Here is a 14,275-nt window from a genome sequence, read left to right as displayed (position 1 = left end):
GCTACATAAAATGAGTTTGTATGATTGGCTCCGTTGCTCCTGTAATCCCACATACGTTAGCAATTCCTGAGACTTGATTCATTGTTTTATTTTCCCAATGTAAGTATGCATACATATATGGATGTGTGTGCACACATACACACGCATGGTTTAAGAAGTAAATCTGAGTGCAAGCACAGCATACACAGTACATCATTCAAGGCTCTTACCTTCAGGTTTACCTAAAAATAAAAAAAATTGGGATCAAGTGAAAATTAATATAAATCTCAAAAGAAGTGCCAAGATTGAAATCCCTAACAATCGGTCAACACAAAATCCAAAGAGAATGATATCCCCCACCTCCAATGAATCACGTGTGTTTTTAGAAAGGCTTATTTTCATATAAAACTAGAACTACTCAGGAAAAATCACTATTTACCCCATTACTGTATGAAGTAGTGTATATTACATACAGTTGCACTGCTAAAGGACCTCTCTGTATTATCATTACAGCTGCAGTGGCTTTCTCTCATCTTTAGGTTTGGGTTAGCAGAGAACAAGAATAAACATGGGAGTTGCAATAAAACAGCATTTGCTGCATAAGATGTGGACTCTGTGTGCTCTGTCCCCCTGAACTCACCGTAGAAGTGTCCGAAGCCCATGCTGATGGCGATCACCAGCGCCAGGACGATGCACCTGTTGAGGCCGCTGCCGAACTGCCGCTGCTGCTGCTCGTCCCGGGGCGGCTCCGCCTCGGGCTCTGCCGGGGCCGCCCCCTCGGGCTCGGAGCCCGACACCCCCCGCCGCCGCGGGCGCCGCTTGCGCACGGCCGGGCTGCCCTGGCTGCTGCTTTCATCGCTGCTCGACTCCTCGGGGCTGGCCTGGGAGGAGAACACTGAAAAGCAACATACGGCGGTGGTTAAAATGCATTGAGTACTGTGATAAAGAGCAAAATGACTATCAAGATCCATAATATTTGTGCAGAATAGATCTGGCGTTTACCTTTGAGAACATTAACAAAACAAAATTAAAATTCTAATTATATAGTTTGTGCTGGAAATTATGCAAACAATGTGTGCTCTTCAAAGTTAAAAATTAATTTTTTAAAACTAAATGATAGAGAATCAAGAAATCATCACTAAAAAGCTGTATGGCACTTCCCCATACCTTACCATTCACTCACTACAAAGTGTTTCAGTCAACCCTGCCTTCTAAAGCATATACATGTACTGGCCCTGCAAATTCTTGTGAGGTGGAAAGACAAAGAATTCAGTTTTCCTTCTCTTGCAGCTATTGAAACTGAAATACCTAATAACGAAAGAGCAATACAAAGGCTTGCTAAAAGAAGGCCTCCTAGAAGACAGATATGGTTTTGTTACATATCCCCAAAAAATTTCATTTTGTGATCTGCATGCAACTGCAGAAAAAATTCCATTACAGTTCCATTAATGTAGCTATTAGAAATATTCAAAATCAAGACATAAATTTATTTAAATATGCAATTTTGTTTACTTTTAATATCTATCATATACTACCTGTTACCATCTTTACCCACCTTTCAAAAAAGCCATTTTCAACCACTACTGCACAGGAAAAAATGCACCAAAGTGCTTTTCTGTTTGTTCTTTCCCAACACTCTTCTATTACCTGACTGAAGTTTTGGTAAATTGTGCAAGATTTGCAATAATAACAAATTCTAACCTTAAAAAAATACCTTTTATAGAATTTTTGCAAGATTGTATTTATTATACCATTTGTATGTTCATGTTCTAATGGCCCAAAAGCCACATATTCTAACCAGAAAAATAACAGAGCTGTAATTGCTTGTTCCCATTTGTACAAATGTTTGCTGCATATACTGTAAATAGATTTATATAATCCAGTATATAAGTAATTATTATTTAATCTCACTCCTTTAAAAGTGTAACTTTCAAGTGCAAGGTAAATCTCAAAGGGAAGCCGTAGTAGGTGGAAAACTAGCTTTCAAGTATCTACATTCTGTACCTAATTCATAGGTCTGGAATAAATTCAATGGGATCAGTGAATTCTCTAGACAAAGTGCTCCTGTTTGGACACTAATTTTGCTGCTCACAGCCACACAATGCTAATGCCCCTCCTAAAATATGGTTATTCATTCTCTTAGCAGACGTCATTACTCAGAATGTAAAAATACAAATATAAAAAGTCTGTCCTTGAACAATTCACAACTGAAAAGTCATTTGTTTGAGCAAAGCCATGCATACATCACTGAACAGACAAGAATGCCAAGCAGTGCTAGCTATTATCTATAAAATGCATTAGCACTTAAAATTCTTCACTTAAAATAAATTACAACTTGATAGAAGTGATTGCATCAGAAAAGCCCAGAAAAGATTATCAGTTAGTATCTGGAACACTTCTAATTTCCAAGTCCATGGACAAGCAACATGACAGATTATGAAAGACAACTTCCTCCCTTAACAAAAAACTCCATGTTAGTAAATCAGTCAAACCAGACTTAAACAGTGATTTTGACATGCAGACACTTAAATGAATTTCTATAGCTTAGTAGAGAAGGACACCATTTTAGACCCAGTCATTTAAGCAGATGCATACTTCCCAATCCTGGAAAACAAAGGCAAACATTCAAAATGCATTCCTAGAATGCAGAGGTCAGACATTATAGAGAAATATACAGGACAAACTTAGTAAGAGGTGTTTTTCTTGCTCATCTGTGGGGTTTTTTTAGGGTTTTTCAACAACCAAAGAAGCTTACACACATGGAATACCAGAGTGGTTAAGGAACAAGAGCTGCTTCTAGCCAAATGGGAAAATTCTTTGATACACACTGGACAGCCAAGAATAGGAAAGGAGGGAAAAAATACAATCAGAAAGAAAAATGCTGTAAGATACTTAAAACCATTCATAAGCACTTGCAGCCAAGTTGTCAACAGCAATTACACTTTCAGGCAAGAATGACACTGCCTTACAGCTGCTGTAAGAATTCAGTACAAAGCTGTGCTCTAATAGTACCAGGATGGAAAGGACTACAAATGAAACCAAGTGTGACCACAATAGCAGCCCAAAATCCTGTTTCTGCTGTGATTTTGAAGTGTCAGATCTATACCAGCAATCAGATTAAGTCAGTTGACATTTCTGCACAGACACAGCTCAGATACAGTTCACTGTAGCATATGGGTACTTCTGCTGTCTGAACTTCACTCATGAAGCAATATTAAAACATTTCTGTATGCATGATGAAGGCAATCTCAACAGGAACTGGTTTGCAAAAAGAAGTGGCAGAAAATCCTTTAGTATCTACATTAGGAAGAATCTGAGGCTCATCCTTTTCCACAAAAGAACACTCAACAAGAAGTGGATGGCAAAGATTTCTATTGCCACTTTTTGTCACCTCTAAAACTTCAGCATTTAAAACACTTGCAAAAGTACTCCTGCCATTTTCTGCAATACTTGATCAGCTGAATGCCCAGCACTAAAGGCCATGCTGAAATCAGCTTATGTTAGATGGAAGAAATTCTTTTTGCCAGTCACACATAGGTTTGGAATCCAACAAGAACTATCCATTGAAACAATCAAGCACACACATTCAAATGTATTACAAACCTTACTGATGTCTGCTCCAAACCTACATGCAAGGTTAACATCTTTTTAAAGAAGCACATAAGACACCGAGAGCTTAGCCAAGTTCTTCAGTGAGGATTGGCTTTCAGCATCTGTCTAGAATACGACTATGACAAAACCAAGTCAGATTGCTATCAAAAATTGTAAGAACACTCCATGCAAGCCTTAAGCAATCAGCTTTGCACAAGCTGATCAAATGTAATCACACCACCTTGAAAAGGAAGACTGCGAGATACATGCTCTTTCACCTCATTTCCCCATCCCTTTACACAACCAGGAATCTTCCACAGCTTCTCCAGCCAACTGACTTTTGTGTACAAAAACACAGGGGGAAAAAAAAGACACTTTTAGAACTCATGCCTAAAAGAAAAAACAAAGTCAACTAAATCTTAATTTAAAAATTAAGTCAGATTCCCCAGAAGACTTAAAGAAGGTGACAGTTCTGTTACAAATCTTCACTGATTATAATTAGATGCTAAGCTGTTGCTTTCTGTTTCCAGTGGATACTATGCAGATACATGACCATTTAATAACGCTGTATCCTACTCTAAGATAAAACAGTATTTTAGGTATAATTCTGTTTTATAATAAACTTAATTTGAAAGATAAAAATCAGCAATACAAAGGTCTCATAGAGAACAAAGAGAACAGAAGAGATTACAAACAAGCAGCCAAAAAGAATTATAGAGGAAGACTAGATAACTAGAGAACAGCAACAAAACAGGAAGTTTTTGGTTTGGATTTGTTGGGGTTTTGTTTGTGGTTCTTTATTGGACAAATATCCATCCTCTTCCTCCTGATTATAATGCACTGCTTATTTCAGTCAAGCACTGGGAGTATCTTAAATATATAAATATACACTACATAGCTATGAGGGTGGTAGAAAGTTTTTGTAGTCATACTGTCTAGTCCTCATGGCACCAAAAATCCCCTCCCACTTGCTAGTCATTTATGCCAACTCTTATATAAAGCCCAAAATATTGCCAAGAGAAAACCTTCAATTATTCTGTGAACGAAAAGTAATTTTAATTCTCCAAGATGTGCTACAAATTAACTTTCCATTTAAAACAGTGAACAATTAATGAAAAAGATTGCTTTCAATTAAAAAATTGCAGACATGCATTTAGACAAAATTGTAGAGGGCACCTAGAGTTTAGAAAAACTCTAATACTTGGATATGCACTCAACAAAACCATTATTTTTTTCCTCTCTCCATAAAAAGAAGGCTCCCTAACCAAAGACTGCTTTGGGTTTTTTCCCTGGTGATATTTTTGCACACAGTTGCTTAGGGCTGCATTGCTCTTACCAGTTTCTACATGGGAAAATGCATATTGACTGCTAGAGGAGGAACCCATGTTAAAATCCTCTGAACTCTGAGCTTCTTCACCATCAGCAGGAGCTTCCTCCTGACTCTGAGTTTCTTCTGGTTTTGGAGCTTCAAGTGTAACAATGTCAGAATCATCACTAATAGTTCCAATGCAGGACCCATCATCAGGAACTTTTTCTTTGTTTTCCTAGGGAAAGGGACAGTGTGAGAATTATTCAGACACAAAAAACATGACATAATTAAAACAAACAAATAACCAAAAATTGTTGGAACTTCAGAAAAGAAAAAATTTGTGACTATTTTAATGCCTTCAAAAATTTTCTTGCCATTGACAGATGGGGCTTAGAGAAGCTTCTGAATAATGTAGTCTGTTAGTGTAATTTACCTCTGGAACTGTCTGAGCTTCCTCAAAACCAGACAGAGTATTATCTACTGCTGGGATCTCTTCATCATTGCTGCACTGAGCTATATGAATAAAAAGAGGAAATAAACAAGCAAACAAACATAAGATTAAAAGCAGCAACCACGAATTATGCCCACACACATATAATACTAAAATTCTGTGTCATTATGTCATTTTTTCAGGAGCACAAGCATTGATGGTTCCTTCCAAAGTATTCTAATTTGATCTATGACTTTACTAGGGAATACTTCTTTAATCAATAACACTTCTTAAAATTATCTTCCAGCAACACCAGTGCACACTTTCTATAACACATCTAAAGTATGGACAAAATAAAAGACATTCTACTAATTTCACACATTTCAGGAAAAAATATTTTTATAAAGTTAATGACTCATTATTTTCCATAACACTGGTGAAGCAAATACCCTGACAGAGGTCCACAAAGCACATAAAAATCTATTGAAAATACTAATTTTGTGCCAAACAATATTGCTACAACAAATATTGACCTATTTTATGTAACTGCTCCTCTTTTAATATCTTACTTTGTACATCAATTGCCTGCTCCTCTTCTTGCAAGGAAACATATTCTTCTGAACCAAACTCATGGTTGTCATTTGTGCTTCCATTTTCCGAGGTCACTGTCTCTATGTCAGAACCCTGAAGGTGAAAAGTTTAAATGGACATTACAATTACTGGAGTTTCCAATAGTAAAGTAGGAAGAAAGGGTCACAAAGAAAACAGAATATTAGTATTAAAAACAGAAACAGAAAAACTGAGCCTTTAAAACTGAAGACAACTTTGAGCAAAGAAAAGCAAGTGAAATACCAACTAACTGGAGTGAAACAAGTGTTGGTGTGTAATACTCATGACCGAGCTTAAAAAATGTTAGACAAGGACAATTCTAAGGGGGAAAAATGACAGCAATTTAGGCATTAATTAACAACTACACTGAGTATTTTAAATAACTATTTTATTGTCTTTATTAGATCTGTTTATTAAATGGAATTTAGAGAAACAGAGGAGGTTTTGAATATGGGATCTAATTCTTGCTCCCATCTATTTTATGCAAATACACACACCCTCCCAAAAATAGAACTTTCAAGCATATCAACATGAGCTCCAATAAATACTACTACCAGGAAAAACTATGTATAACTTCATTCCATCTCAATTCCTGTGAGAAATTTTGAAAGGCTGCTTATATAGTACATCTCTGACACCTCAAAAACAAATATTTATACAAACTCTAGATTGGATTTCTGTCTTTAATCCAGAAAGGAGCCTTCGTTACTGGTCAGCTGCCAGGCAGCAACAACACCAGAGCACAACAGGAACTGCAAATAAACAACATCAGGAGATTGCAGGGTACTAAAGTCAAGCAATATGCTTGACAATTCCAAATATTTAATCTTTATATTGTAATTTTGGTTTAAAAATACTGATGAGACACCAGTAAGGCTACTAGCAAACTAGAAACATAACTGAAAAAATCCTAAGTCACTCTGATCCATAAATAAGTTGAGCTGTTTTTGTAAACAGAGGTAGTTATTTTTGCAACAGCAGGTGTGAAATTACAGTAGCAGCAATACTTCCAGATCAGTTTCCCTGGATGTCTCGTTTCAGGACTCAGGCAAACATGTATGCTTTTGTTTTTAGGGAGACTGTACTTCAGGAAGATTAGATACCTCAAAAAGAACTGCATAAGATAACTTTGTAACATGATTATAGAATGTATGTTTCTTTTGAAAAGGCTTCAAAAACTAACTCCTTTGGTAAACTGTTAAACACTGTGTATATTTTTTTCTTTTTTTAAACACATTGTATCTTTTTTTCCTTCTGACTACGTAAATATCACAACTTTGATTTGATGTGTTTTGCAGAAATTCACCTCTCATTTACAAGTAATTTATTATAACCTGAGTGAAATCCCAGGAAAGAAAATACAAAGTTATTTGGGGTTTTTGGGTTGGTTGGGTTTTACAGATAGATATACAGGTTTATTATGTGACAATTTTCTCCCACGTGATAGAACCACTACTCTCATTTCTTAATTTGTGAGGAAGAAGAATAACAACATTTCAGTTTGCCCGAGCTCCACAAGAAGAAAAACATCAGGAGTATTGCTTAAGACAGATTACAATTTTAGCTAAAAACCCAAGATAATGGGCTAGCTGAGTACATGGTAAAACACACAGGTGGGAATGCATGAACTCTCTGATCCACTTCATCTGATGCTGGACCTTCCATCTCAGCAATAGCAAAGAGGTCAAGAAAAGATATTGTCACCTCCCTACTCTCCTACACAAAATTAGCAAGTCCTTTCTCAGGAGCAACCCAGCAATGCAGAGCACTCTGACTCTGTCCAAAGCCCACACTCAGTGCAGCACCCACAGCTGCCAGCTCCCTGCAGCCACAGCCTGGACAACAGCCACTTCCTGCCCCTCAAGCCACTGCAAAACGTGTCCACAAACAGATTCCACTGTGTCATCACCAATACAGGTCACAACAGCATGTGAGAAAATCATACTTCAGTACTCCAAATTTGTCTAACCCACAGTTCTACCCCTGCCCTAAATATCCAGATCAATTCACTGCCGTGTACAGAAGTCCACATCCTCGTCCATGGGTAATAGCTGTGTGAAGGGTAGAAGGGTATCCCATCCATTCTGCTTTCTTTATGCTCAGATTCAAAGCTGTCCTACCAGAAGAATGCTAATAATGGCAGCTCTCAAACACCAGTGTTGCCTCATTTTTATTTCACTGAATCAGGGATGAATAACTGGGAACACAAAATCTCCATGTCACAGAAATCTGTTCTGCTTTGACTAGACAAATCCCAGCCATCCTACAATCTTGTGTTATGTTAACTTATTTAGACAGCATAATTCATTTGCAGTTACAGTGTAAAATAACCATCCCAAGAATGAAAATAAAGTCTGCACTTCACAGTGAGTAACTCAATAGCTGAACTCAACCACCAAATCCTTTTACTTTTATCTGAACTCTGTGAGTCCAGCAGCCTGTTAAAACTACTGTAGCCCACTTGGACTTAAGGAATGAGTTTTCTGTTTCTTTTGGTGACAAGATTCCCAACCTGTCATCCAGCCCAAAACAAGGAAAAGAAGTTTTAACCATCTCTTAAATACCACTTTGCTGCCAACAGAAATGAAAGCATGGCCCAATATTTATAAACTTCAAACTGTATCACTTGTGACAAGGAACTGTCAAAACATGAGTGCAATCACAGGTTTGTAATAGCTTGGTTCCAAATTTCCCATTTTCATTATAATCTGCAAAACAGGGGAGTGTGCAATGAAGAACAGATGAACACTATGCATGATTTTCAGTCATTTTTTCCTGCTTTCCTCCTCTGAATGAAACAGCTCAAGTACTGGTCCTTGAATTCTTTTCTGGGGCAGGCAACAAGTAGATGCAGGCAAAACTAAGTGTCATTCCAGCAAAACTGTCAACCCATCTGTCCTGAGGATTCTGGCTCGATGGCCTCCTCAGTTTACAAGACAATGCTAAATACATAAGAACCAAACCAAACAAGGAAACCAACCCACCCATCCTACACTCACACATCAGCCAAGATCTGCAGAGATACAGAAATCCTCAGGACTAAAGGAGGAAAGGATACTGGATACCCACACTACCAGGAAGAGCTTCTCAGAAGTTCTGAGCAACCAGGCCTGCCTTGTCCACAGTGGGAAGAGAACATAAAACACTCTTCTTATCTATACTCAGGTGTCTGCTGTACCTGAGCAGGTGCTGAAGGCCTCGTGTCAACCAGCACAGTCAGGGCAGTCATTTGACCAAACCTAAGGGCTGACCTTGCCATAGACTCCTGCTTCCCAGACTCCACTGACAGCACTGATTTCATCCACACAATGCAAACTTTGAAACCAACAGCAGATCCAGACACCTGTCCCAAGACAGTGCTGGAATATACACTTGTCCCTATTCTAATTTTCTGTAAGGACAGAGGGCTGTCCCTGAACAGCCACTGCCAAAACTAGGATCAGATACCTTAGTGGTAGAAAAAACTTGGGGAAATCATGGAATCATTCCCTTCTGCACAAGATATTTTCCTGCCCAGTATTCCCAAATTTCTTTGTTTTGGTGAGGGTACAGATGTATCAAGAGGACAAGAAATATATTAGCAACAACAGATAAGTTACATAGCATGCTAATGTTTTCAGGCAGGGTGGAACAGAAGAATGCATGCCACTAAAATTCTACCAGCTCTTCAAAGTAAAACCTTTGCAGAAAAACAAAATTCTTTTAAATATGAAAATTTGTATCAACTATAGTAAAAGTATACATTTTTTTAAATAGTAGTTTCATTATTTACTTTTAAATTGCTCTTCTATATTCTCTGTTAGTAGGCAATATCCACACAAAACAAGAATTACTAAGCTGAAATAGTATTTTACTGCTTATAGACAGCCTGAAATGACAGAACTGTACCAATGTGAAACTGGGTACCTCGTGATTGATGACAGTCCAGCCGCAAGACGAATCACTGTCACTGGAATTTTCAGACATTTTCAAAGCACACTGCAGGTAAAAGTAAACTCTTTTAATATGCAAAACACACAATTTCACTGCTCTATTGAAAAATAAATAAACAGAAGAATGGAAATCATGATGTTATAGAAGAATATACCAACACACAAATTGTTATTCTGGAATTGAGAAAAAAAAAAAACAAAACAAAATAAAAGTTGAGAAAGAAAATATATTCTTTTGTACTTATTTCCTATTATCTTCTTTATACTTGGAGCAAATATAGTTTTGCTAGGCACATACTTATTTCAGCCAACCAAAAAGCCCTTAGACTAGAAACACACACACAAAGCTAGTCAATAAATTAATAATTAAAGTTAAACAATGATGCTATAGACAAGTTTTAAGACATGAAATAATTTCTGCTTTGTTACATGCACAGAAACTACAGTTTATTCAAGAAAAACAATGTGAGGGGTTTTTTGAGAAGAAACACATTAGGATTTTTTGGAACTAATTTTCTTCAACTACTGGGCAAAATCAATGTTTCCTGTTTCTTTCACTCCTTTACACTGATTCTGAGGAAAATTAAGAGTACCTGGCAACTACAAAAACAAAATAAAAATAACCCAAAGTACAATTTTTTTTTTTAATAATATTACCAGATGACTGGTAGCCACTTCCAGAAGAGAACTGTCCAGCTGCAGCTGCCTGGATATCTTTTCTCCTTTTTAACAGGAATTTACCAGGAATACAGAGTATTCATTAACATCATATTCAATCACTTTTTCAAGTCCTTAACTAGCAAAAAGGCTTTAAAAAGAAGTTGAAAACAGTTTTTTTTCCTTGAAAAAAAAAATATATTGAATTGTTATATAAAATTTACTATGGATTCATCTTGGTGGGAAAAATATTCCCAAAATTGAACAATTTCCAATCGATTGCCTGTTATATTATGCATCAACATAATAAAAGCAGCCAATGAAGTCATGGTTCAATAAAGCTTTGTTCACAGAATTTCAGACACCTGCTTTATTTCCCACTCTGAGTTAATTCCAGTAAGAACACAGAGGAAAGCATCTATGTGCTTAAATTTATTTGCTCTCTACTTTATTATCAATCCTGTCTTCACTCCTGGTTTCTCAACACAGAGATTATACATAAAACTTGGAATGAGAACATCTAAGTACACCAGTGTGGCTAGAAATTGGCACAACAAAATATAAAACCTCCAATTCCATTTAGGTTTCTCTCAAAACACAGTAAACATGTGTCTCATATCTCTGCATTATGGTAGTTACCGCATGTTTTTTTAAGATAAAACTATTTTCTCATCAACTTCTACTAATATATTTACAGTTCCTCTGTAAAAAAAAAAAAAAGGCAATGGTGACAATCACAACAATTTAAGCAAAAATATTCACTAACAATTAACTTAGGTATGAAACTTAGAGAGAAACTGAATTTCTGGTTTTTTATAAAGCCCTACTTTGAATATGGTTGTCATTTTCCTGTAGCTATTTTTCTTCCTCCATTAGTGCTTTTCCTGGAATCTCAAGCAGGGTATGTCAGGTTGGGAGGGGGTGGGAAGAAATCTATTTTGGTTTGAGTTGTTTGGGTTTTTTTTAAATCACACTGCATAAAAGGATAATTTTTTTTTTTTTAATTGTGATTTATTTTTAAATCATACTTCTTCAATCATCAAAATAACAAATGCCCAAATGGCAAAGACTAAGTTCTGGAGTTGACATGTGACATGTGACAACGACATCTGCTTGCTGTCATTAATTACTCTAAATTTGACTGGGTGTCCAGCAGCAGCAGCAGCATTCCTTTCACAGGAAGGGAACTCCCAGCACCAGAACTCGTCACCTGGCAGAAATATCACTGGCTGCCTTGCAAAATCTGAATTCTTAAAAGACAACCTCAGGGCACCAGGACAGTTTGATACCAGTGCATCTACAGATTTTGAAATCCCAGATTGTCACAGCAGACTCTGTGCTGGACATTGCAACATCTCTCTTCTTCCAGCTAACCCAGCATTTCACCCTGGGCCTGGTGAACACAACACAGACACCATCCTGCTCTCCCTGTCCTGCCAAAAACACACTGACAGGTAACTGCAGAAACACAAAGCTATCTTCTCTTCTCAACATACAACCATGGCTTTGGGCTCCACATAAACACCTATCTTCCCATCCCAAACAAAAGTTTCAGGACCTCCCTGGGTACCAACATCATCAAAATATATTAAATAAACAAACAGAGAAATAAGCAAACAATCATCATTTCCTATTGCTCGCTTGTCTTGATAAATGGCCTTGAATTAGAAGTTATTTATTCGTATTCAACCAGAACACTACACTAATAGTGCATGTTTGCCTGCACACAGGTGACAAACCACCAAACCAGAAAATTTTTATATTAGTATTTTAATTAATATTTTAAATATTAAATATTTTAATATTAAGAAAAATAATGGAGTTTTGAAAAAAGACTAATCAGAAGAACACTAAGGTTTATGGTTAGAACTGCTAAATTTAGCCAAATTATAATAGATAGATAGCTTGGTATCAGACTGAAGAGCATCTCTAGGGTAAATGCTTTCCTACAGGTATATTCAGCAAACATACATACGGTTACCAAAATTAAAACACTTTATTACTCAGATCTAAAAGATCTACAAGCTTTAATAAAAAAATTACCTTAGTACAGTGTTCCTAAACTTCAATCATCAGCTAAACAGCTTATTTCTGTAACAGATTAATAAAATGTACATGATAATTCAAGGTCAAATTCAATCCCTTAAGTACACTGAAAAACAGAAGACTAATTTGAACACAATGGCTAAATTGGCCCACTCACAAAATCTTCTCCAGTTTGATTCTCCAGCAAACGACAAAGACCCACTAAGAACCAATCTGCTTCTCCAACCAGCCTAAATGGGCTGGAAATGCTACCACTGTCTTCCTGAAAGCAACTTTAAAAAAAATAGCTTTGAGCAGGAATTAAAAAGACATAAAGCCTTCAAACTTCCCATTGAATCAAGATGACACTAATGGGTACTAGTCCAGGACACCAGGGATAACTGGAGGATACACTAGGGTGGTACAGGTCTCTTGTATGCCAGGCCAAGCCAGAAGGAAAGACTGGGGAAAAAACCCAACCAAAGCCAATCCCGTGGTGCCCTGGTTTTGTATGCTCACTTTGTATCTTCATTGCCACTTTTGGCATCACCTTCTTAATTTCTGTCTGGACAAATTAAATATCCATTATGCTCAGAGTGCAATTTGTATGTATTAGGTGAATGGGGGCAGGAACTCAGAAGCATTAACTATTTTCCTATCCTTAGTGAAATATAAACCAGAAGTATAAGGTGGAAAAACTTACAACCATATGTATTGTTGATAACACAATACCAAGTTATCCCAGATATGTATATAAAAATTAATCTGAGATACCACATCCTATTTATTTACTGTAAAGCAAAATAAATACCAGCCTTAAACAGGACCACTCCAGTCTAAATAAACCCTTAAGCTCAATCATCTAAAAAAAAGGATTTCCTAGACTAAAAAATAACCTTCAATAAGCATTGACAAAGATGAGTAATGGGCACCAAGAGGAATATGAATGTGTTCTACAGAGTTTGCTGTGCTATCATTCCAAGTAAAAACTCTCCGTTCTCTTCTACAGTTGATTCTTTGTTGCACAACAGAAATAAAAACAGGTTCAGTGCTATTAAACTTCAGGGTTCTCATGGAAGTTCATTATTTCTACTAAGTGGTAATTTCTTCCCATAAGTAACATTCTTCTCTTAGAATATATTTAGCAACCCATACCGAATATAGAATATTTCCTTGTTATGAAGGAGAGCCAGACTCCCGCAAGGCTGGGCATTCCCGGCTCAGTCTCTACCCCCAGTACGGCGCAGGTGTTCCTGGAGCGCACCTGAAGCGGAGCGCGGCTCGGCGCCAGCGCAGTTAAAGCACAGTGTTTATGAAACAGAGCACCTTGCATCAGCCGCCGAGGCAGCGGCAGACGATGGCAGAGAAGGAAGTTGGCAAACGCCAGCGCCCGGGGCCGGGGCCGGCACGGCGGTGACCGCTGCCCGGGGCCCGCTCGCCCCCCGAGCAGCGCCGCGGCCCCGCGCGGCCCCGCTCACCCGCTCCCCGCAGCCGGAACGGCCGCCCGGCCCCGGCGCCCCGGACTCTGCCCCGCTCCGGGCGGCCCCTCCCCGCGGCAGCCGCCGCGCCCCACGGAGCTCCACGCGGCCGGGCCGGGGCAGGGCGGCCGCCCCCGCGAGCCGGTCCCGCCGCCTACCTGAGCGCGGCCCTCGCGGGGCCCGGCACGGACGAGGGGCCGCGGCCGCAGCCGCCGGTGACGCCGTCACAAACAACCCGGCCCGCCCGGGCCGGCGCCTGCGCGCG

The 14,275-nt window shown here is 38.4% G+C and overlaps 1 protein-coding gene across 2 annotated transcripts in view; it reads right to left on the bottom strand.

The window, feature by feature from the left end:
* CCPG1 (cell cycle progression 1) overlaps window positions 1–14,275 on the bottom strand; it is a 24,321-nt gene extending 10,046 nt beyond the window's left edge. The window contains exons 1-7 of one of the 2 annotated variants that reach the window (XM_066558892.1): window positions 14,169–14,216; window positions 12,551–12,598; window positions 9,825–9,896; window positions 5,879–5,993; window positions 5,313–5,392; window positions 4,907–5,114; window positions 620–874 (exon numbers count right to left, since the gene is read on the bottom strand). In XM_066558892.1, coding sequence (XP_066414989.1) covers window positions 620–874; window positions 4,907–5,114; window positions 5,313–5,392; window positions 5,879–5,993; window positions 9,825–9,884 — 718 coding nt within the window. In that variant the 5' untranslated portion in view covers window positions 9,885–9,896; window positions 12,551–12,598; window positions 14,169–14,216. Of the gene's footprint in view, window positions 1–619; window positions 875–4,906; window positions 5,115–5,312; window positions 5,393–5,878; window positions 5,994–9,824; window positions 9,897–12,550; window positions 12,599–14,168 lie in introns of both variants that reach the window. The other variant, XM_066558891.1, reaches the window with a different exon arrangement.

The sequence above is a fragment of the Molothrus aeneus genome, chromosome 13, assembly GCF_037042795.1.
Source record: "Molothrus aeneus isolate 106 chromosome 13, BPBGC_Maene_1.0, whole genome shotgun sequence".
NCBI classification, from domain to species: domain Eukaryota; kingdom Metazoa; phylum Chordata; class Aves; order Passeriformes; family Icteridae; genus Molothrus; species Molothrus aeneus.
Note: the sequence above shows the minus strand (reverse complement) of the source record. Positions and strands in the feature narration are given on the sequence as shown.